Consider the following 21,741-nt stretch of genomic DNA (forward strand, 5'->3'; position numbering starts at 1 on the left):
ATTAGGATATTACTCTTTGGTTGTGAGAGATTTTATTCAAGCAATGAGCAAATAAAATTCAAAGTAATTATTAGTGAAAACCAAATTTGAAGCTGCTCTTCGTTTCTGCATTGGGATTTGCAATACTGAAATAGGGGCCTCGAGAGACTGCAAATTCTGGAAATCTGACCCACAAAGTACTGGAGGAACTCAATATGTCAGGTAGCATCTATGAAGGAAAATGAACAATCGATTTTTCAGGTGATACCCTTTATCTGAACAGAAAAGAAAAAAGGCAGAGTCTAGAATAAAAGGGCAGGGGGAGTGTGAGGTGCACCAGCTGGTGGGGACAAAGGGAACCTATCCCACTTATTTCAGGGGAAGGGAGGTTGGATTGAATGAGGGCAAACATGCAGGGTCGAGTTTTGTATCCTGTGCAGCCTCTTCTACATCGGTGAGACCAGGGGATCATTTCGTTGAGCACTGTAACATCTAGGATCTTCTGTTGGCCAGCCATTTTAATTACATTTCCATTCCCAGACTGACATGTATATCCACAGTTCTCGACTGCTTGTTGGACAACTTGGAGGAGAACACTTGGTAATCTTTCTCGGTAGTCTCAGACCTGATGAGATCAGCAATGATACCTAACTGCTGATGACTGCTCCTCTCAGTCTACCTACCTTCTCTCCCCACCCCCCCATTTTCCTTTATCCCTCTGGCTCCTTACCACTTCTCTTTTCTCTGCCTCACTCTTGAGACCTGTGCATCACTTGCATCTCCTTCCCTCTTTTTTTTCCCACCACCTCCTCTTTTTCCAGTGATCTGCCCTCCTGTCCCATCAGATTCTTTCTTCTTCAGTCCTTTATCTCTTCCATCAATCACCTCCTGGTTTGTCACACCATTTACTTCCCACCTTCCTTCTTATCTGCTCCCTCTCACCAGGATTCACCTATTACTTGCCAGATCATACACTTCCCTCTTTCCCACCCCTTTTATCTGACCCCTGCCCTCTTTCCAGTCCAGATCTTGGTCTTGGTCCGAAATGCTGACTGTTCATTTCCCACCATAGATGTCGAATGTTGAATTCTCCAGTATTTTGTGTGTGTTGCACAAAAATAGGGGATGAAAGTTTCCTTTGTATTTTGAACATCAGGAGAGATCGATGTTACCCATTAAATTTCTCCTCTTTTCCAATCATGTTGTAACTTCAGCATTAATTCACTTGAGTTATTGGGTTTGCTTTGCTTTTGTGGTATTAGTATTAATGCATTTTGCTTTCTGTTATGTCTTGGCTTTACCAGAAAAACCGGGTTGAACAGCAACTTCATGAGCATTTGCAAGATGCAATGTCTTTCTTAAAGGATGTCTGTGAGGTACTACTTCTCTTTCAGTGGTGCATTTCCTGGTTTACTGTTCTAGACCTGTAGACCATCTGCATGAATTACAACAATATGCCGAACAATATTTTTCTTCTGGCTTAGATCCATACTTTCTGTTTTAACCATTTTGATTTATTTGAAGATACATATCCAAGAAAGAAGCATGTCAAGGAACAGAAATACCATCTCAATATTTCTTTCTTGTGTTGAGAAAATTACAACTGATCAAATTGCTTTTTCAAAATTGCCTTTAATGTGCACTTTTTTGAAATTTTCCTTTCCCCAGATATCCTATTTATAATTTGAAACATATTCCAAATGCCTGTGGCTGCTGTTGAAACCATTTGTTTTGTTGTTATTTCTTTCATTCTTTATTCATGACATACCTATTAAACCACCAGCTCTGAGTTTACCTTATCAGAGTTGATGCCTTAGCAGATGTCTTCATTTAATATCTTGTTTCTTGACAGCAAACTCGGATGGAGGATCGTCTAGACAGATTAGATGATGCCATCCACGTTCTCAGAAACCACGCTGTTGGGCCTTCAACAAGTATGTCTGGTGGCCATGGTGACATGCATAGTTTACTGGGACCATCACAAAATGGGCCAATTGGAGGACTGAATTCAAACTTTGGAGCATCTGCACTGGTAACATCCAGTCGACAAGCATCAATGGTAATTTTGTATTAGCACAAGTTAAATTTATTTGTGGCAGAAAAATACTATTAGTAATCCTCAAAGAAATTACTCCTAGAGCCATTGTTTTATTTTTGTCACACAAACCTAAACCAAAAATGGTTGGACTATGTCTTCGTGCTAAACAGGCTATGAAATGTATAAATTATTTTTAAGCTTAAAAATTGCAAGTGCAGAGCAAAACAAATGCATTTAAAATCCCCCAGAGCCTTCTCATTGAATAAATGGAGCTACTGAGCCTGCTCCAAGTCTAGCCTGAGAAAGTGAAGGCCTATGGTTTACTGTTGGACTCCACATCCAGCATTGCAGGTTAATAGTCAACTATGTAGAAGTTAATGAAATGTGCCTTTCTGCACACTTACTTGGAAGTTTCGAGCTTCCATTCAGAGGTCAGTGCCAGCAGTGCCCCAAAGGACTGCAGGCTTTTTGACTGAGGATATAGGTAACTTAAAGCTGTCATTCCAAATTAATTTTATCTTTTCCTACTTTTTACTAAAAGAAATTCACATATGAATCAAAGAATCATAAAACTTTTGAGTTTTTAATTAAACAAGATTAATTCTGTGTGGTGAAATCATTGCAGAGAATCAATGTTATTTATTAAGTGGTTTATGTTCTTGAGCAGCCACCTGCTTGATATTTTCTGAAAGATCACTGATTTGCCAGATTTAGTGAGAAACAGCTTATGGTTAATCACCAGCAAATATCTGTGAGAACAATGTGAAAAATTACCTCGTTTCATTTGTTTTGCCATTTGCTGTTTAAATAATTTGCTGGATAAAGGTGTTTCATGTTGCAGATATTATCAGTCGTGATAGCTCATACTCTGCCCAACAGCATAATGCATAATTAAGACCTACTCTGATTGAGAGGACAAGAATATAAAAGCAAGACTGAGGCATTGATCAGAACATGTTTGGAGTATGGTGCAAACAACAGGAATTCTGAAGATGCTGGAAATTCAAGCAACACACATCAAAGTTGCTGGTGAACGCAGCAGGCCAGGCAGCATCTCTAGGAAGAGGTACAGTCAATGTTTCAGGCTGAGACCCTTCGTCAAGACTAACTGAAGGAAGAGCTGGTAAGAGATTGGAGAGGGGGAGGGGCAGATCCAAAATGATAGGAGAAGACAGGAGGGGGAGGGATGGAGCGAAGAGCTGACAGGTGATTGGCAAAGGGGATATGAGAGGATCATGGGACAGGAGGTCCAGGGAGAAAGACAAGGGGGGCGGCCCAGAGGATGGGCAAGGGGTATAGTCAGAGGGACAGAGGGAGAAAAAGGAGAGTGAGAGAAAGAATGTGTGTATAAAAATAAATAATGGATGGGTTACGAGGGGGAGGTAGGGCATTAGTGGAAGTTAGAGAAGTCAATGTTCATGCCACCAGGTTGGAGGCTACCCAGATGGAATATAAGGTGTTGTTTCTCCAGAGTGTGGCTTCATCTTTACAGTAAAGGAGGCCGTGGATAGACATATCAGAATGGGAATGGGATGTGGAATTAAAATGTGTGGCCACTGGGAGATCCTGCTTTCTCTGGCAGACAGAGTGTAGGTGTTCAGCAAAGCAGTCTCCCAGTCTGCGTCGGGTCTCGCCAATATATAGAAGGCCACATCGGGAGCACCGGACGCAGTATATCACCCCAGCCGACTCACAGGTGAAGTGTCGCCTCACCTGGAAGGACTGTCTAGGGCCCTGAATGAATGTAAGGGAGGAAGTGTAAGGGCACATGTAGCACTTGTTCCGCTTACAAGGATAAGTGCCAGGAGGGAGATCAGTGGGGAAGGATGGGGGGGATGAATGGACAAGGGAGTCGCGTAGGGAGCGATCCCTGCGGAAAGCAGAGAGGCGGGGGAGGGAAAGATGTGCTTAGTGGTGGGATCCCGTTGGAGGTGGCGGAAGTTACGGAGGATAATATGTTGGACCCGGAGGCTGGTGGGGTGGTAGGTGAGGACCAGGGGAATCCTATTCCTAGTGGGGTGGCGGGAGGATGGAGTGAGAGCAGATGTGCGTGAAATAGGGGAGATGTGTTTGAGAGCAGAGTTGATGGTGGAGGAAGGGAAGCCCCTTTCTTTAAAAAAGGAGGATATCTCCCTCGTCCTGGAATGAAAAGCCTCATCCTGAGAGCAGATGCGGTGGAGACGGAGGAATTGCAAGAAGGGGATGGCATTTTTGCAAGAGACAGGGTGAGAAGAGGGATAGTCCAGATAACTGTGAGAGTCAATAGGCTTATAATATCCCTCCCCACTGATCTCCCTCCTGGCACTTATCCTTGTAAGCGGAACAAGTGCTACACATGCCCTTACACTTCCTCCCTTACCACCATTCAGGGCCCCAGACAGTCCTTCCAGGTGAAGCGACACTTCACCTGTGAGTTGGCTGGGGTGATATACTGCGTCTGGTGCTCCCGATGTAGCCTTCTATATATTGGCAAGACCTGACGCAGACTGGGAGACCGCTTTGCTGAACACCTACGCTCTGTCCGCCAGAGAAAGCAGGATCTACCAGTGGCCACACATTTTAATTCCACATCCCATTCCCATTCTGACATGTCTATCCACGGCTTCCTCTACTGTAAAGATGAAGCCACACTCAGGTTGGAGGAACAACGCCTTATATTCCATCTGGGTAGCCTCCAACCTGATGGCATGAACATTGACTTCTCTAAATCCTGCTAATACCCCACCTCCCCCTCGTACCCCATCCGTTATTTATTTATATACACACATTCTTTCTCTCTCTCTCCTTTTTCTCCCTCTGTCCCTCTGACTATACCCCTTGCCCATCCTCTGGGTCCCCCCCCCTTGTCTTTCTCCCTGGACCTCCTGTCCCATGGTCCTCTCACATCCCTTTTGCCAATCACCCGTCCAGCTCTTGGCTCCATCCCTCCCCCTCCTGTCTTCTCCTATCATTTTGGATCTCCCCCTCCCCCTCCCCCTCCCACTTTCAAATCTCTTACTAGCTCTTTCTTCAGTTAGTCCTGACATAGGGTCTCGGCCTGAAACGTCGACTGTACCTCTTCCTAGAGATGCTGCCTGGCCTGCTGCGTTCACCAGCAACTTTGATGTGTGTTGCTTGGAGTATGGTGAGCAGTTTTGGGCCCCTTATCTCAGAAAAGATGTGCTGACATTGGAGAAGCTACAGAGAGGTTCATGAGAATGATTCTGGGAATGAAAAGGTTAACATTTGAGGAATGTTTGATAGCTCTAGGCCTGAATTTACTGGAGTTTAGAAAACTGAGGGAGGATCTCATTGGAACCTATGAGTATTGAAACTCCTAGTTACAGTAAATGTGGAGAGGATGTTTCCTATGGTAGAGATTCTAGGACCAGAAAACACTGCCTCAGAATAGTGGGATGTCCATTTAGAACAGAGATGAGGAAGAATTTCTTTGGCCAGAGGGTGGTAAATTTGTGGAATTCATTGCCTCAGATGGCTGTGGAGGGCAAGTCATTGGGTATGTTTAAAGCAATGGTTGATAGGTTCTTGATTAGTCAAGGTGCCGAAAGTTACGGTAGGAGAAAGGGGTTGAGTAGGACAATAAATCAGCCATTGATGGAATGGTGGAGCAGATTTGAAGGGCTGAATGGGCTAAGGCTGCTCCTATCTTATGGTCTAAGATGTGGAAAATGAAGTAACACAATTTGTGTCTGCAGAGCTTTCAGAAACGTACTCGCCCACTTTTTAACAATATGAGCATTGTTGACAGCTTATTGCTCACCCCATTTGTCCTCAGGAATATGTTGATGTATCACCTTGAACTACATCAGTCCTTCTCATATAGGTACCTTTATCAATCCTGTAATGTAGTTGAAGTGCTGATACAACTTCAAATGTTTATTTGCAACTGTGCTTTTGGTTAAACCAGAAATTCTAGCAGAAAATTGTGTTCTTTGATTGGTTTGTGTGGAAAAAGATAATGCCTTGTGAAGTATCTAGTCCTAGTGAATGGCATGCTGGTGACAAACTACACCTGCAATTTGTTTTTGTTGGAGAAATAACTGCCTTGTGAAATTTAGTATATAGGGGAAAACAGACTCCCATAGAGAATTTTCAGTTCATGCTCATAATTTTTCCAGATGTATAACAACTGGCACATTGGTTTTTTTCAAAATGTTATGGATCAGATGGATAAGGCGGGCAAAATGATCTGCCTTGCAGAAGCTGAGGAAATCACTTTGAAAGTTTGCAGTAGCCAAGAGGACATGAGCATAGATGAGAGCTAATGGAATGTAATGTTTAATTTGTGGTTATGCAATTGAGCTTTTTATTGAAAAGAAATTTGAACACAGCTGTAGTGGAAATAATCTTCTGAAGCAAACAATTCATAAATTTGTCCCTGAATAGAATCAATTAATCAAAACCATCTTGTCTTCAAAATGTGGGAACTATTGATAAATTTCAGTCATCAGATTCTTTTGTTGTCTCTTAAAACAAGTATTGACAATTATTCAACAAAATTAATTTCATCAAAAGGGGATAAAATTGGTGTACCATATGGCAAACTCTGACCCATTTGCTTCCTAGCCCTTTTTCATTACCTGTCTCTCTTGCCAGTGAACTTTGCTGCTGGAAACCTTAGTAGGACCTTTTCATTACATTGTTTTGGAGAAAGGAGGCCTTTATATCAGCAGGCTCCCCTCCTCCTCCTATTTCTGCTAAGTTTTCCCCACCCCAGCTCTACAAGTCCTTGCCCCACCTATATCTGTGACTCACTTTCAGGCTGAGTGGTCAGCCGTTTGCAGTCTGTTGGCTGTGTTTTTCTAATCTCTTCCACAGCTGATATCCTGGGTGCAGATTCTTTTGGGGAACTATTGGAAGTTCACAGCAGTTGAACCTCATGGAAGAAAAATGTTGAAAATATGTTCCATTAGGTATTTTTCACCCTTTTCACCAAGTTATGAAGTCTCACCCTTTTACAACGCAGTTGAATTCATTGCTATAAAAAGTTGATTTCATCAGAACTGTTTCCAGTCTCATTCCTACATTTGGCAACAATTTATTCTAAAGCAGTCAACATCAAAGAGCTTGAGATCCTTGAGAAACACATATCTGGCTGAATGTCAACTTTCTATTTTGTATTTCTAAATTTTGGTCTAAAACTTCAAAGGCCAAAAAAAACCTCAATTGGCAAACTTCAAGACGAGATATATTTTTCCCTGTTTTGTTTTGTTTTCTGGTGTCAGGACAGATTGATTCCAAATATATCTCCATTTATGAAGAGTTGGCAAGGTTTTGTATAAAGGTTTTTTTTTGGAAGATACATAATATGAAATGCCCCAAAAGCAAACTTAGATTTTAAGGCAGTATTTAACATTAATGCAGCAGTAACTTGGTTGTAGTAATGTTTAGTTGTACCTAAACCTTCAGTTTTATTTTCTCAGTACAAATATAAATTATGAAAAAAATGATGTAAGGACATTTGGGATATTTATGTGTATAAATGCATACAATTGAGAAATGGGGAATAATATAAATTTTTCCCAGTGTTTATCGATCACTTAGCTATTTATGCTTGAAAAGTATATAAAAACTCATTTACTCCATTTTTAGCCACCAATTTCCTGTCCCTTCCTTCCCCTCAATTTGGGATGTTTAGATCAGTATTAAAAATTTGCAGAAAGGCATTTGAAGCAATGTGAATCTAAAATAATAACATTTAATGGTCAATTTATACTCTGAATCTCATAGTCAGATTAAATGGCTCATGTCGTTTTAAGCAACCCATCATAACTGAAGGAAAATGTGAAATGAAATGTCACAGGTTTGCAGAGCACAGAAACCGGCCCTTCAGCACTATTCCTCCAAATCAACTGATGTGCCTGTTTATGCCAAGCCTATTTCCCTGCATTTGCCTCTTATCCCTTAATTCCTTTTGTATCCATGTACCTGTCCAGAAACCTTTTAAAAACTGATTATACCAGCCTCTATCATGTCCTCTGGCAGCTTGTTCCATATACTCATCACCCTCTGAGGAATAAACCTTCCCCTCAGACCATCTTTAAATCCAGTCCCTCTAGTTTTATCTCCCCTTCCCTTGGAAAAAGACTAATTACCTATGCCCCTTAAAATTTCATAAATTTCTATAATGTCACCTTCAGTTTCAGACACTTTCGAGAGGCTATCTGGTCTCTCCTTGTAACTAAAGCCCCTGTTCCTGGTAACATTCTGGCGAATGTTTTCTGCACGCACTCTAGCACTACTACATCTTTCTCTGGTGTATGGTCAGAATTGCACAATATTCTAAGTTTGACTTGACTATTGTTTTGTTCAGCTGCAACATGTTATCCCAACTCTTATACTCAAAACTCTTGTCTATGAAAAGATCAAGCTAATTGCTTTCTTCACTACCATATCCACCTGTATCATTATTTTCAGGGAGCTATGAACTTGACTCTTGGGTCCCTATGTACATTGATGCATCTACTGTCCCTGCTTTTTACTGTACATATCTGGCCAGTATTAGATGACCCAAAATTTGTCTGGATTATGTTCCATCTGTCACTGTTGCACCCAAATTTACAACTGATCTGTCCCTCTATCCTTGGGCAATTATCTTCACTTTCCCTAACTCCTCCAATCCTCATATTGTCACAGACTTGTTAATCAGACCACAGACATTTTCACCCAAGTTATATATACGAGTAACAGTATTCCATGCATTAATCCCTACAGTTATGGTCTTGTAGTCAGGCAGAATAACTCCCTTCTGCTGCAACCCGAGTTCTATCAGCAGGCCAGTTTTGGACCCTATTTGCCGACACCTCAGATCTTTTGTCCCCTATATTCTGGGCTATCCTACTGTCCAGCACCTTGTTGAAAGCCGTGCTGAAGCCTGTGTATACCAGCTACCTTGCCTTTATCAATTTTTTTAATAACCTCAAAAAAACAGTCAGATTTGTGAGACAGTTCCTGGCTTTTCAAATGATTATAACTCCTATCCCTTAGAATTCTTTTCCACTCATTTTCCTACTATTGGTGTAAGACTCACAAGCTTATAGTTTTTTGGCTTATACCTACCACCTTTCCTGAATACAGAAACGACATTAGCTCTCATCCAGTCTTCTGATTCCTCATTTGTGGCTAAAAAAAGATGCAAAAATACCTGCTGGAGCCCCAGCAATTTCCTCCCTATAACATTATGAGATTTCATCAGGTCCTAGGGATTTGTCTTATCTTTATATGCTTGAACATCTCTAGTACCTTTTTCACCAGGCACATGTTCTGAACTGTCAGTGTACACTTCCCCTCCCTCTCCATCTGCCCCATCCTCCTCCCTGATGAATACAGACATGACATATATTAAGGATACCACAGAAATTGCTGGCTCCATACAAAGACTTTCATTTTGGTCCCTAAAGGGACGTACTCTTTTCCTAGCAAAATTTCCCTTGCAAGATATTTATGAAAATTTTGCAGTTCTCTTTATTTCTGTTTCCTTGGGTCATTTCATGTCCCCTTTTTGCCCTCCTGTTTTTATAAGATTTCTTTATATCCATTATAAACCTCAAATAACTCAGTTAATAACAATTTTCCTGGCATACATTTCCTTTTCTTGCTCAAACCCTTAATTTCCTAAGTTTCCTAATCTTAGCTTCTTTGTAAGGAGTAACACTAGATTTACATTTCAGAGACAGAATATTATCAGAAATACAATGATGTTAAGTAGTTGCTCACCTTCAGTTTAATGTTATGTTTTCACATAATTACTGCTAAGCAAAACTGGGTCTAAAAACTAGTATTTACCTGTACATATTGTAATTTCCTTTTGAGTATTACCAAATGCAGAAGTTTACAGCAGGGAAACAGGACTGTTAGTCCAGCTTGTCTGTGCCTTCGTCAGTTAATCCCTTCATCTGGATTTGCCCATATCCCTCTAAACCAGGAGATCCCCACCTGAGGTTCACGGACCCCATGGATAATGGTAGGAATCCATGGCATAAAAAATTGGGAAGCCCTGTTCTAAACATTTCCTGTACACACCTCTTCAGATGTCTTTTAAACATTGTAATTGGGGGGGGTCACGTGATAGCGTGGGATTGAGACGTGTAAATCCAGCTCTCCCGTAAAATATTAGCAAAGTACCGTTTAAACAAAACAAAGTTAATAAATACTTTCGGAAAACTATTTATAACTTTGCAAGACTACTTTACGATATGCCTCCTAAACCGCAACAGAAGAAGTCTGTTGTTGCGAAGCCACCGCGAGATGGGAAGAAAAAAGGGCCTACTGCAGCGATGGAGCCTCTGACTCAGATTAGATCTCTTTTGGAGGAGATGCGTTCTATCTCTGCCGGAGAACAGGGAGCAATGGCGGCGGTAGCGGTCTCTCGGAAGGTGCTGGAAATGCGCATGCGCAAATCGATACAACTCAAACTACAAGAACCGACAGCCACTGCAACTGAAAGTGACTCAGAGTCAGAATCGGATACCGCAGAGAATACAGATGAAGAAGAGGAGGAAGAACTGGAAGGGATTGGAACTAAAGGAGATGATGGAGACATAAGAGAGGCTTTATTGCAATTAACGGCTGAAGTAAGAAAAGTAAGAGCAGAGCTTAGAGACATGAAGATGTGCTATAATAAAGCTATGAAAAGACGGGATAAAATGGATAAGAAGCTTCAGGAGATGGAAAGAAAAATGGAGCATATTAATGATAGAGTGGAAAAAATAGAAAATGATTTGCTTGTCTGGAACACGGAAAGAAATCGACTCTTGGAGAAAGTGGACATGTTGGAAAATTTTAGTAGACGTAATAATATTAAAATTGTTGGTCTTAAAGAAGGTATGGAGGGAGAAAATCCAATAAAATTTTTTCAAAGATGGATCCCGGAAGTTTTGCAAATGAAAGAGGAGGGCCGATTAATTGAAATTGAGCGGGCACATAGAGCTCTAAGACCAAAACCACAAGATGACCAATATCCACGAGCAATTTTAATAAAATTCTTAAGATTTCAGGACAAGGAAAGGATTCTACAGGCAGCTGCCCAAGCTGCCAAGAATAGAAAAAGGCCATTGATGATTCAAGGGAACAAGATTTTTTTCTATCCTGACTTAAGTTATGAACTTTTGAAGAGAAGGAAGAAATTTAATCCAGTGAAAAAAATCCTGTGGGATCACGGTTATCATTTTATATTGCGTTACCTTGCAACCTTGAAGATTTTTTTGACTGGTGGAGAAAAAAGTTTTTTTGATGATTACCGAAAAGCGGAGCAGTTTGTGCAAGACTCTCTGAATATTCACCAGGTACAAGAACAAAACCAGGGGAGCGAGATGGATTGAAGAAGAAGACTGGGTCAAAGAATGGACTTGTTGGATTTTTGAAGGCGGATGAATATATAAATATATTACTAATTATATGATGGAGGGGAAGTAAGGTTAAAATTTGAGGAATACTGGTTGGGAATAGTAACATTAATTTTTTTATATATATATATAATTTTTTTTTGTTGCGGGGGAGCTGGAAGAAGCACTGATCAATTGCTACGCTAATCATGTGTGCAAGCGTGGCTCTAGCCACGACCCGCAAAATGGAGGGGGGTAGTGTTGTGTATCCTTTCATTCACAACATTAGTGGGGGGGTATTTTGTTTTTTCTTCTTTTTTTATATCTCAGCTATCTCTTTTTTTTTTCTTTTTGCCAGGATGATTGCGGGTGGGGGGAGAACGCATAGCAACATGGTGAAGTTCAAAGAGATTCCCCAAGGAACTATGAGAGTTCAGAAATTAAGTAATGTTTTAGATTGGAGTAACTTTGTTAAAAATAATGACTAATTTATTGAATTTTTTGAGTTTTAATGTTAATGGCCTTAATGGACTAGTGAAAAGAAAAAGAATCTTAACACATATTAAGAAAATGAAGATAGATTCAGCCTTTTTACAGGAAACGCATTTAACAGAAACAGAATATCAGAGATTAAAGAGAGATTGGGTGGGTAGTGTTGTTGTAGCGGGGAGTAGCAATTTTTAAGTCAAAACAAGAATGGGAAACAGATCTGAATATTAATATTGATGAAACAAATTCGTCAAGACTGTGCCTTGACAGTATGACAAACACAATAAATGTTCGACTTAGATTAGTATAATATAACTTTTTACACCAATTATATATTACACCACAAAAAATAAATTACTTATAATTTAAGAGATAAATATGTAATATTTTTGAATATTTGGCGCCCTTATTTACAAAAGATAGGATGGCATATTTAAGTGCTTCGATAAAGATCTTGGTCCCTTGGGGAAAGTAACGAATAAGTATACCAATTTTATTTTGAATTCCATGGAGCATGTGGAAACTTTCCAATACCCAGGCGGCTCTCTTTTTTCTTTTTTTCTTTTTTGGTAGGACTTTATATGGGGGGGGGGTTAAGGGGAGGGGGGAGGGTAGATACTATCTTTTCATGTATTTTTGAAAACTCAATAAAAATTATATTTTAAAAAAAACATTGTAATTGTACCCACCTTTCCCACTTCCTCTGGCGGCTTGTTTCATGTACCCACCATCCTCTGTGTAAAAACAGCTTGCCTCTTGGATCCCCTTTGAATCTTACCTTCTTCTCCTCCGCCATCTTTAAGCCCATGCCTTCTAGTTTTAGGCTCCCCTACCCTAAGACTGTGATAATTGATCTGTGCCCCTCTTGATTATAGATCTCTGTAGGGTCATACCTCAACACTAGGGAAATCAGTTGATCCAGTCTCTCTTCATAATGCAAGCCCTCCAGTCTTGGCAACATCCTTGTGAATCCTTTCTGCACCTCTTTAGCTTATTTCACACAATATTCCAGATGCAACCTCACCAACATACAGCTGTTTATAGCCTTCTAAAATGTTATTTTTTCATGTTTAATTTATCCACTTTAATTGTATGTTTATGTTCCATTACATGTGTGAAGACTTTTTGAAAATTGATCAAAACTATGTTTTTACTCAACAGTCTATAAATTCACCCAGCTTGAGGACAGTATACTTAATGATGTCTTTGGAGAATATGCTATCCTGGCTTCTTTTCCCACTGCTTTGGTGATTGAGTTCCCACATGAATTTATTGTTAAGTGAAAGCCTTAACTGTTTGCTATTTATTTTGAATGTCAATTCACTTGTATATGTATTTAATTTATTGTGCCTTCTGGGCATCTGGGTTCACATTGAACTGATGCCTGATGAAGAGGGTTGTATCTGCCACAGAGATCCTGTGTTGTGGAGAGCTCTATTTGAGATCTGCAACAAGCACAAATTTCGTGACCCATTGTCTTGTCTCTGAAGAATCTTCTTTCTGAGCAAGCACATTGTGAAGTGTTCTTTGAGAGTCTATCAGAGCCAGGTGTGGGGAAATAGGTTTTCAGTGGTACTTGATTGTTTCCCAAACTTTTAGAATGTCTAGACACAAAAGTTTCAAAGAAATATTTGAAGTATTTTGAAAGTTTGCTTTAAAAGGAAAAAATGTGTGCAAAAGAGAAACATACCTATTTCAAAGATGCAAAATGTTTTGTTTATAGTTCTATTCTACATTCCTGGTTATGGTCTTGGGTCCTCTGCTGATTACCAAGTACTAACCTCTGGCAGGTGCATTTTCAGAATCAGGTTTACTATTACCATCACTCAGTGATTCAGGAACAGCCTCTTACCCTCTACCATATGATTCCTCATGAATATATCTCACTTTTATAATACATTATTTCTACTTTTGTACTATTTTTAATATATTCAATATACATATATACTTTAATTTATCATACTTATTTTTCTCTTCTTTCTATTTTATCATGTATTGCATTGTACTGCTGCCACTAAGTTAACAAATTCCATGTATGTTATGGGCTGAGTGCAGGTCGGTGGGACTGGGTTAGAGTAAGAGTTCGGCACGGACTAGAAGGGCCGAGATGGCCTGTTTCCGTCCTGTAATTGTTATATGGTTTATATGACACATGCTGGAGATGATAAACCTGATTCTAATCTTGTATGACATGAACTTTGTTGTTTTATGGTAGCAGTACAGTGTATAGACATAAAATTAGTATAAATTACAAAGTAAATTGTACAATAAAATAAGGATGAGTTAGTGTTCATGGGTTCCTGGACTGTTCAGAAATCTGACAGAGGGAAGAAGCTGTTTCTGAATCATTGAGTGTTGAGTCTACAGGCCCCGATACCATCTCCCTGATTATAGCAGTGAGAAGAGGGCACGTCTCTGATGGCGAGGGTCTTTAGAGATGAACACCGCCTTCTTGCTGTACCGCCTCCTTGCTGTACCGCCTCTTGAAGATGTGCTCAGTCATAGAGAGGGTTGTGCCTGTGATGGAGCTGGCTGAGCCTACAGCCTTCTGCAGCCTCTGGCATTAAAACAGAAAGTGATTAGTCATAGTAGTCATAGTCATACTTTATTGATCCTGGGGGAAATTGGTTTTCGTTACAGTTGCACCATAAATAGTAATAGAACCATAATAGTTAAATAGTAATATGTAAATCATGCTAGTAAATTATGAAATAAGTCCAGGACCAACCTATTGGCTCAGGGTGTCTGACCCTCCAAGGGAGGAGTTGTAAAGTTTGATGGCCACAGGCAGGAATGACTTTCTATGACGCTCTGTGCTGTATCTCGGTGGAATGAGTCTCTGGCTGAATGTACTCCTGTGCCCACCCAATACATTATGTAGTGGATGGGAGACATTGACCAAGATGGCATGCAACTTAGACAGCATCCTCTTTTCAGACACCACCGTCAGAGAGTCCAGTTCCATCCCCACAACATCACTGGCCTTACGGATGAGTTTGTTGATTCTCTTGGTGTCTGCCACCCTCAGCTTGCTACCCCAGCACACAACAGCAAACATGATAGCACTGGCCACCACAGACTCGTAGAACTTCCTCAGCATCATCCGGCAGATGTTAAAGGACCTCAGTCTCCTCAGAAAATAGAGTCGGCTCTGACCCTTCTTGTAGACAGCCTCAGTGTTCTTTGACCAGTCCAGTTTATTGTCAATTCGTATCCCCAGGTATTTGTAATCCTCCACCATGTCCACACTGACCCCCTGGATGGAAACAGGGGTCACTGGTACCTTAGCTCTCTTCAGGTCTACCACCAGCTCTTTAGTCTTTTTCACATTAAGCTGCAGATAATTCTGCTCACACCATGTGACAAAGTTTCCTACCGTAGCCCAGTACTCAGCCTTGTCTCATTTGCTGATGCATCCAACTATGGCAGAGTCATCAGAAAACTTCTGAAGATGACAAGACTCTGTACAGTAGTTGAAGTCTGAGTGTAAATGGTGAAGAGAAGGGGAGACAAGACAGTTCCCTGTGGAGCCCCAGTGCTGCTGATCACTCTGTCGGACACACAGTGTTGCAAGCACACATACTGTGGTCTGCCAGTCAGGTAATCAAGAATCCATGATACCAGGGAAGCATCCACCTGCATCGCTGTCAGCTTCTCCCCCAGCAGAGCAGGGCGGATGGTGTTGAACGCACTGAAGAAGTCAAAAAACATGACCCTCACAGTGCTCGCTGCTTGTCCAGGTGGGCGTAGACACGGTTCAGCAGGTAGACGATGGCATCCTCAACTCCTAGTCGGGGCTGGTAGGCGAACTGGAGGGGATCTAAGCGTGGCCTGACCATAGGCCGGAGCAGCTCCAGAACAAGTCTCTCCAGGGTCTTCATGATGTGGGAGGTCAATGCCACAGGTCTGCAGTCATTGAGGCCGCTGGGGCGCGGCGTCTTCGGCACAGGGACGAGGCAGGACGTCTTCCACAGCACAGGAACCCTCCAGAGCCTCAGGCTCAGGTTGAATACATGGCAAAGTACTCCACATAGCTGAGGGGCACAGGTTTTGAGCACCCTGGTACTGACACCATCCGGTCCTGCAGCCTTGCTTGGGTTGAGATGTTTCAGCTGTCTTCTCACCTGTTCAGCCATGAAGCCCACCGTGGTGGTTTCATGTGGGGAAGGGGTATAGTCATGAGAGCAGGGTGGGGGACTGTGAGGAGGGGTAGGAGGGGGGAGTGGAATATGTGTTGGTTGGGGGCTGATAACAGATGGCAATGTGGGGTTGGGCAGGGGCCACAATGTCAAATTTGTTAAAGAACAGGTTAAGTTCAGGTTAAGTAACAGGTTAGTGAATTAGCTCAGATTTAACAATACATTCAGTTAAGATTACTACTGAATAATGAATTTGTGAGAATTTAATTTATAAAGCATTGAAGAATAGCAAGATATGATTAGTCTTGTAACAAGTAGGGCAACTGAAGTCTCAGCAACACACACAAAATGCTGGAGGAACTCAGCAGGCCAGGTAACATCTGTGGAAAAGTGTAGTCAATGTTTCAGGCCGAGACCCTTCAGCAGGACAGGAGAAAAAAAGATGAGTCAGAGTTAGAGGGAGGGAAGGAAGAAATGCAAGATGATAGGTGAAACTGGGAGGGGTGAGGAGTGAAGTAAAGAGCTGGGAAGCTGATTGGTAAAGAGATGCAGGACTGGAGAAGGGGGAATCTGATGAGAGGACAGAAAGCAATGGAAGAAAGAAAAAGGGGGAGGAGCACCTGAGGGAGGTGATGGACAAGCAAAGAGATGAGGTAGGAGAGAGAAAAGGGGATGAGGAATTGGGGGGGGGGTGCATTACCAGAAGTTCAGGAAATCAATGTTCTCAGAATTCCTGACATTGTGGAAGTGTGTAACCTTGCAGGGTACAGACTCCAAGTACAGAATTGCAAAATGCTTCCTCAAAATAGTGAGTACCACTTGTGAATGGAACTCAATTGCTTTTATTATAGTCTGTTCCTTCATGACCAATCTTAAGCATTCACTGAGCTATCCATTTCCCTTCGTAGTTTAATTATCTCCCTTTCTCTTCACCATTTACACTCGGACTTCAACTACTGCACAGAGTCTTGTCATCTTCAGAAGTTTTCTGATGACTTTGCCATAGTTGGATACATCAGCAAGGGAGATGAGGCTGAGTACAGGGCTACGGTAGGAAACTTTGTCACATGGTGTGAGCAGAATTGTCTGCAGCTTAATGTGAAAAAGACCAAGGAGCTGGTGGTAGACCTGAGGAGTGCTAAGGTACTGGTGACCCCTGTTTCCATCCAGGAGGTCAGTGTGGACATGGTGGAGGATTACAAATACCTGGGGATACGAATTGACAATAAACTGGACTGGTCAAAGAACACTGAGGCTGTCTACAAGAAGGGTCAGAGCCGTCTCTATTTCCTGAGGAGACTGAGGTCCTTTAACATCTGCCGGACGATGCTGAGGATGTTCTACGAGTCTGTGGTGGCCAATGCGATCATGTTTGCTGTTGTGTGCTGGGGCAGCAAGCTGAGGGTGGCAGACACCAACAGAATCAACAAACTCATCTGTAAGGCCAGTGATGTTGTGGGGATGGAACTGGACTCTCTCATGGTGGTGTCTGAAATGAGGATGTTGTCCAAGTTGCATGCCATCTTGGACAATGTCTCCCATCCACCACATAATGTACTGGTTGGGCACAGGAGTACATTCAGCCAGAGACTCATTCCACTGAGATGCAACACAGAGCGTCATAGGAGGTCATTCCTGCCTGTGGGCCCATCACCTTCCTTGGATTCATCTTCAGGAAGGCCCTTCTAATGTCCTCCTCAGTGACGATGAATCTCGATGCCACCAGGTCCGATTCATCCAGAGGGAGCAGGACGCTCCTCTTCTGTTCAAATCTTGTGTAGAATACGTTAAGTTCGTCAGGAAGAGAAGCGCCACAGTTATTGATATTCCCAGCCTTTTCTTTGCGCCCAGTGATCTCATTTAGACCCCTCTAGTTAGCCTGGGCTTCCAACTTGGCTCGATATTGCCTCTTGGCGCCCTTAATGGCTTTCCGGAGTTCACGCCTGGATTCCGTGTAGCGACTGGTATCCCCGGACCTAAAAGCCACAGCTCTAGCCTTTAAAAGGGACGTGACCTCATAATTCATCCAAGATTTCCGGTTAGGGAATACCTGGATCGTTCTGTTACCCTGCGCTCATTATGTTTTCATTATATTGATGGTATGGGAATATGTTTTATTTTAACAAGTGTAAGACAAAATCTGCTACTGGCAGCAAAGAAATTCAGAGTCGGAAGCGATGGCAATTTCAAGCTATCTCCTTATATATTACAAAATCTGGAAAAAATCCAAAACGCTTCTGGCCCCAAGCATTTCGGATACGGGGTACTCAACCTGTAGTTCGAACAACGTTCTAATAAGAACCCTTGCAAGTTGCAAAACAAGATGGTTCAAATAAAATTGAACATCTGTCTTCCTCCAGAGCAACTGATCCTGGAAAACATTGACTATATGCAATTCCAACTACCTGAATTCATTATAGTAAATATTAATTCAAATCTGTTGTGGTATGCTCATATTTGTTTTAGTTGTCATGATTATGGAATCTTCCCTTTTGTCTAATTTTTGTGATTTCCTACTTTGTAGAAGTGTGATTATTTCAAAAATTCTCTAATACTGCAGCTGATTTGAACATAGAAACAGAAGATAAGAGGCCAGCTGCTCTGTTCAGTATGATTATGGGCGATTCTAAACTTCCGTACCTACCTCTGCCTTAAATATGTACGATGACTGGACCTCCATGGCCTTCTGTGGTAGAAAATTCAACAGCTCTCTAAAGAAATTTCTTCTGATCTCAATTCTGAATAGAAGTCTGTTATCCAGAGACTGTGACCTCTAATTCTGTATAGTTATCTAGATGATCCTCCCTGCATCTAGGCTGACTACTCCTTTTTAAAACGTTATGGTTTTCCATAGATCCTCCTCGTTCTTCTAAACTCAAGTAAATATAGGTCTCATTGATTCAATTGCTTCTCATACATCACTTCCAGGAATTAGTCTAGCAGACCTTTGAACTCCTTCCATTGCACAAACCCTTTCCTCATATAAGATCAAAACTGCACACACTTGAGATGTTGTCCCACCAAAGCCTTGTACAGCTGCAAGCAATGTATCCTTGCTCCTGTACTTTAATCTGAATGCTTGCTTCCAGCAGCTGGTGTTTAAGGACATCTTCATTGCACCTTCCCTTTCCCAAATCTATAATCATTCAAATAATATTTTTCTGTTTAGAACCATGCATTTTCCAACTGGACTAAATCACATTGGAAAATTTTTGCAACCTTCTCTTAGTTTTCTGTTATCTGCATTTATAAAAATGTTATATTTCCTTCTATCATCCAAATAATTAATCTGTCTTATAACTCTCTGGGGCTTAAACACTGATCTCTGCGGCACCCCATTTTTACTGCCTGCCACTCAATAAAAGACCTGTTTATTCCTGATATTCCATGCTTGACAATGAAGTATCAGTCTATGAGGGGTGATTGATAAGTTCGTGGCCTAAGGTAGAAGGAGTCAATTTTAGAAAACCTAGCACATTTATTTTTCAACATAGTCCCCTCCCACATTTACACACTTAGTCTAGCAGTTGTGGAGCATACGGATCCCTTCTTTGTAGAAGTGGTCCACAGCAGGGGTGATTGATAAGTTCGTGGCCCAAGGTAGAAGCAGCTGAATTATTAACTTCAAACTTTCTGCATTATCACTCAAAGAGTTGAACTGCACATGCATGTAATGAGAGCGTCTTGGACCTCCAGGTGGTCCACAGCAGGGGTGATTGATAAGTTCGTGGCCTAAGGTAGAAGGAAATGAGTTATACAGCTCTCGTTACATGCACGTATGTCAGTATACTACTGCATCATGTGCTTTGATTTTATGCATTTAACTTTTTTGTAAGATCTCTTCAAAAGTCTTGATATAACCACATCCACTGGTTCTTCCTTATATTTTCTGGTTACATTGTCAAGATATTGAATAGATTTGTTAAACATGATTCCCTATTAACATAAGGTTTGCTTCATTTTTAATTAGCAATGTTTTGTTGGACTTTCATGCTTATTGATTGTCATGCACTATTTTGAAAGTATTATTTATATAGTTACTAGTCCTTGTTTCCTGATTTTGTCAAATCAGTGAAATGGGTACAGAAGGGCTCACTAATATTTGGTGTTGTATAACTTGTTATAGTTGAAGAATTTCTGTGCTTTTTAGCATAAAGCCATCCAACCAACAAATGAAAAGTTCTTGTGTTAGCCATAATGATTATCTATGCAAATTATTTTTGCATTAGACCAGTATCCCTCTACTCCTTTCCTGTTCAAGTGTATGTCCATATGCCTTTTAAAAATTGTAATTGTACCTGTCTCCAATGTTACCTCTTGGCAGTTTGTTTGTGTCTTAGTTTCCACCCAGTGAAAAAGAACTTGCCCCTCAGATCCCCCTTTAAAGTTCTCCCCTCACATCTTAAACCTGTGTCTTACAGTTCACAGCTCCTCCACCCTGATGAGATGGGGAACTTTTTGCAGTTTAAGGATATTTCTTTTTTTTACAAAAACTGAGAAGCAACAACATTTTATGTAATTTGAACATTTAAACATGCATTTCAAATGAAAGGAAGTGATTGCATCAGAATTTACAGGTAGAATAAAACTTTGATAAACTGCCGTCTTTGGGACTTCGTGGGTTGTTGGATTTTCCTGGCTATTGGATGTTACTCCTATTAATTTTTGTATTTTACACAGTATTGTGATGCAGACATCCCACCTCTCCCGCAAATTAATAGTGGCTCCCTGATGCCCGCAAATTATATACAATGTCCCGGAAATTGATTTTTTTGAGACCAAGCGTGAGAGAGCGTGCAAGAGAGAGCGAGAGCAGGTGTCATTTGTTCATTAGCATAGCTAACGTTATTTAAACTAGCTGGCTAGCTGCTAAGGAGCTACTCTATTGCAGACATCCCACTTCTCCTGGAAGTTCCGGGAGTCTTCCGCAAATTGATGGTGCTATCTCCCTGAAATGGGTTTTTGCAGGTTGGGATGTCTGATGATGTACCCTGTAAAGTTAAAGGAAGTGTGGAAATCTTGGACCTGGTGAGTTTCAGGGGACACAGAAACTGCAACCTAGAGCAAAGCAAATTGGTGGGAAGCAAAGGGGATAGTAGGCTTTTTCAGATCAAGGCCCTGCATCGGGATTGGGAGTTTCAGGGTAGTGTGGGAAATATTACCTGTGAGCCAAAATGTGAAACCATTGAGGTTTCTAAATAGATAACAAGAGTTTTAACCTACTGTATGCCAGGTAATGTATAACCGTGACTTAATGAGAATTACACTGAAGCGCCATCTTGTGTTGAAACTGTGGTGGTGAAGAGTGGCTGGAAATTAACTTTTGCTCATTGAAATGGATACAAAATAGTTGGTCTTTGTGTTTTCTTAATTCTTTGAGTATAATTTGTTTATAGTTGCATGGATTATTTTTTGCAAACATGAAATCTGCAGATGCTGGAAATTCAAGCAACACACACAAAATGCTGGTGGAATGCAGCAGGCCAGGCAGCATTCGTCCTGACGAAGGGACTTGGCCCAAAACATCAACTGTACTTTTTCCTATAGATGCTGCCTGGCCAGCTGCGTTTTACCAGTATTTTGTGTGTGGGTTATTTTTCTTTTGTTTTGTCAGTTGCTGATGACCATAAACTCTACATACCCTGTACACTTCCTGTACCTAATAAAGTAGCGATTGGGTGTACGTTCATGATCTTCTGCTGCTGTAGCCCATTCATTTCAAGGTTCAACATGCTCTGCGTTCAGAGATGCTCTTCTGCACACCACTGTTATA

General features: G+C 41.3%; 1 protein-coding gene across 8 annotated transcripts in view; it reads left to right on the forward strand.

Annotated features, from left to right (window-relative positions):
• Positions 1-21,741, forward strand: part of tcf12 (transcription factor 12) — a 379,444-nt gene that overhangs the window by 326,975 nt on the left and 30,728 nt on the right. For 7 of the 8 annotated variants that reach the window (XR_010020134.1, XM_063065722.1, XM_063065724.1 and 4 more), the window contains one exon: positions 1,832-2,038. Coding sequence is in view for 7 of the 8 variants with exons in the window: in XM_063065722.1 (XP_062921792.1) it covers positions 1,832-2,038 (207 nt within the window). In the remaining variant the exon portion in view is untranslated. Of the gene's footprint in view, positions 1-1,283; positions 1,356-1,831; positions 2,039-21,741 lie in introns of all 8 variants that reach the window. The other variant, XM_063065727.1, reaches the window with a different exon arrangement.

This window comes from Mobula hypostoma, chromosome 13 (assembly GCF_963921235.1).
Source record: "Mobula hypostoma chromosome 13, sMobHyp1.1, whole genome shotgun sequence".
Classification (NCBI taxonomy): Eukaryota; Metazoa; Chordata; class Chondrichthyes; order Myliobatiformes; family Myliobatidae; genus Mobula; species Mobula hypostoma.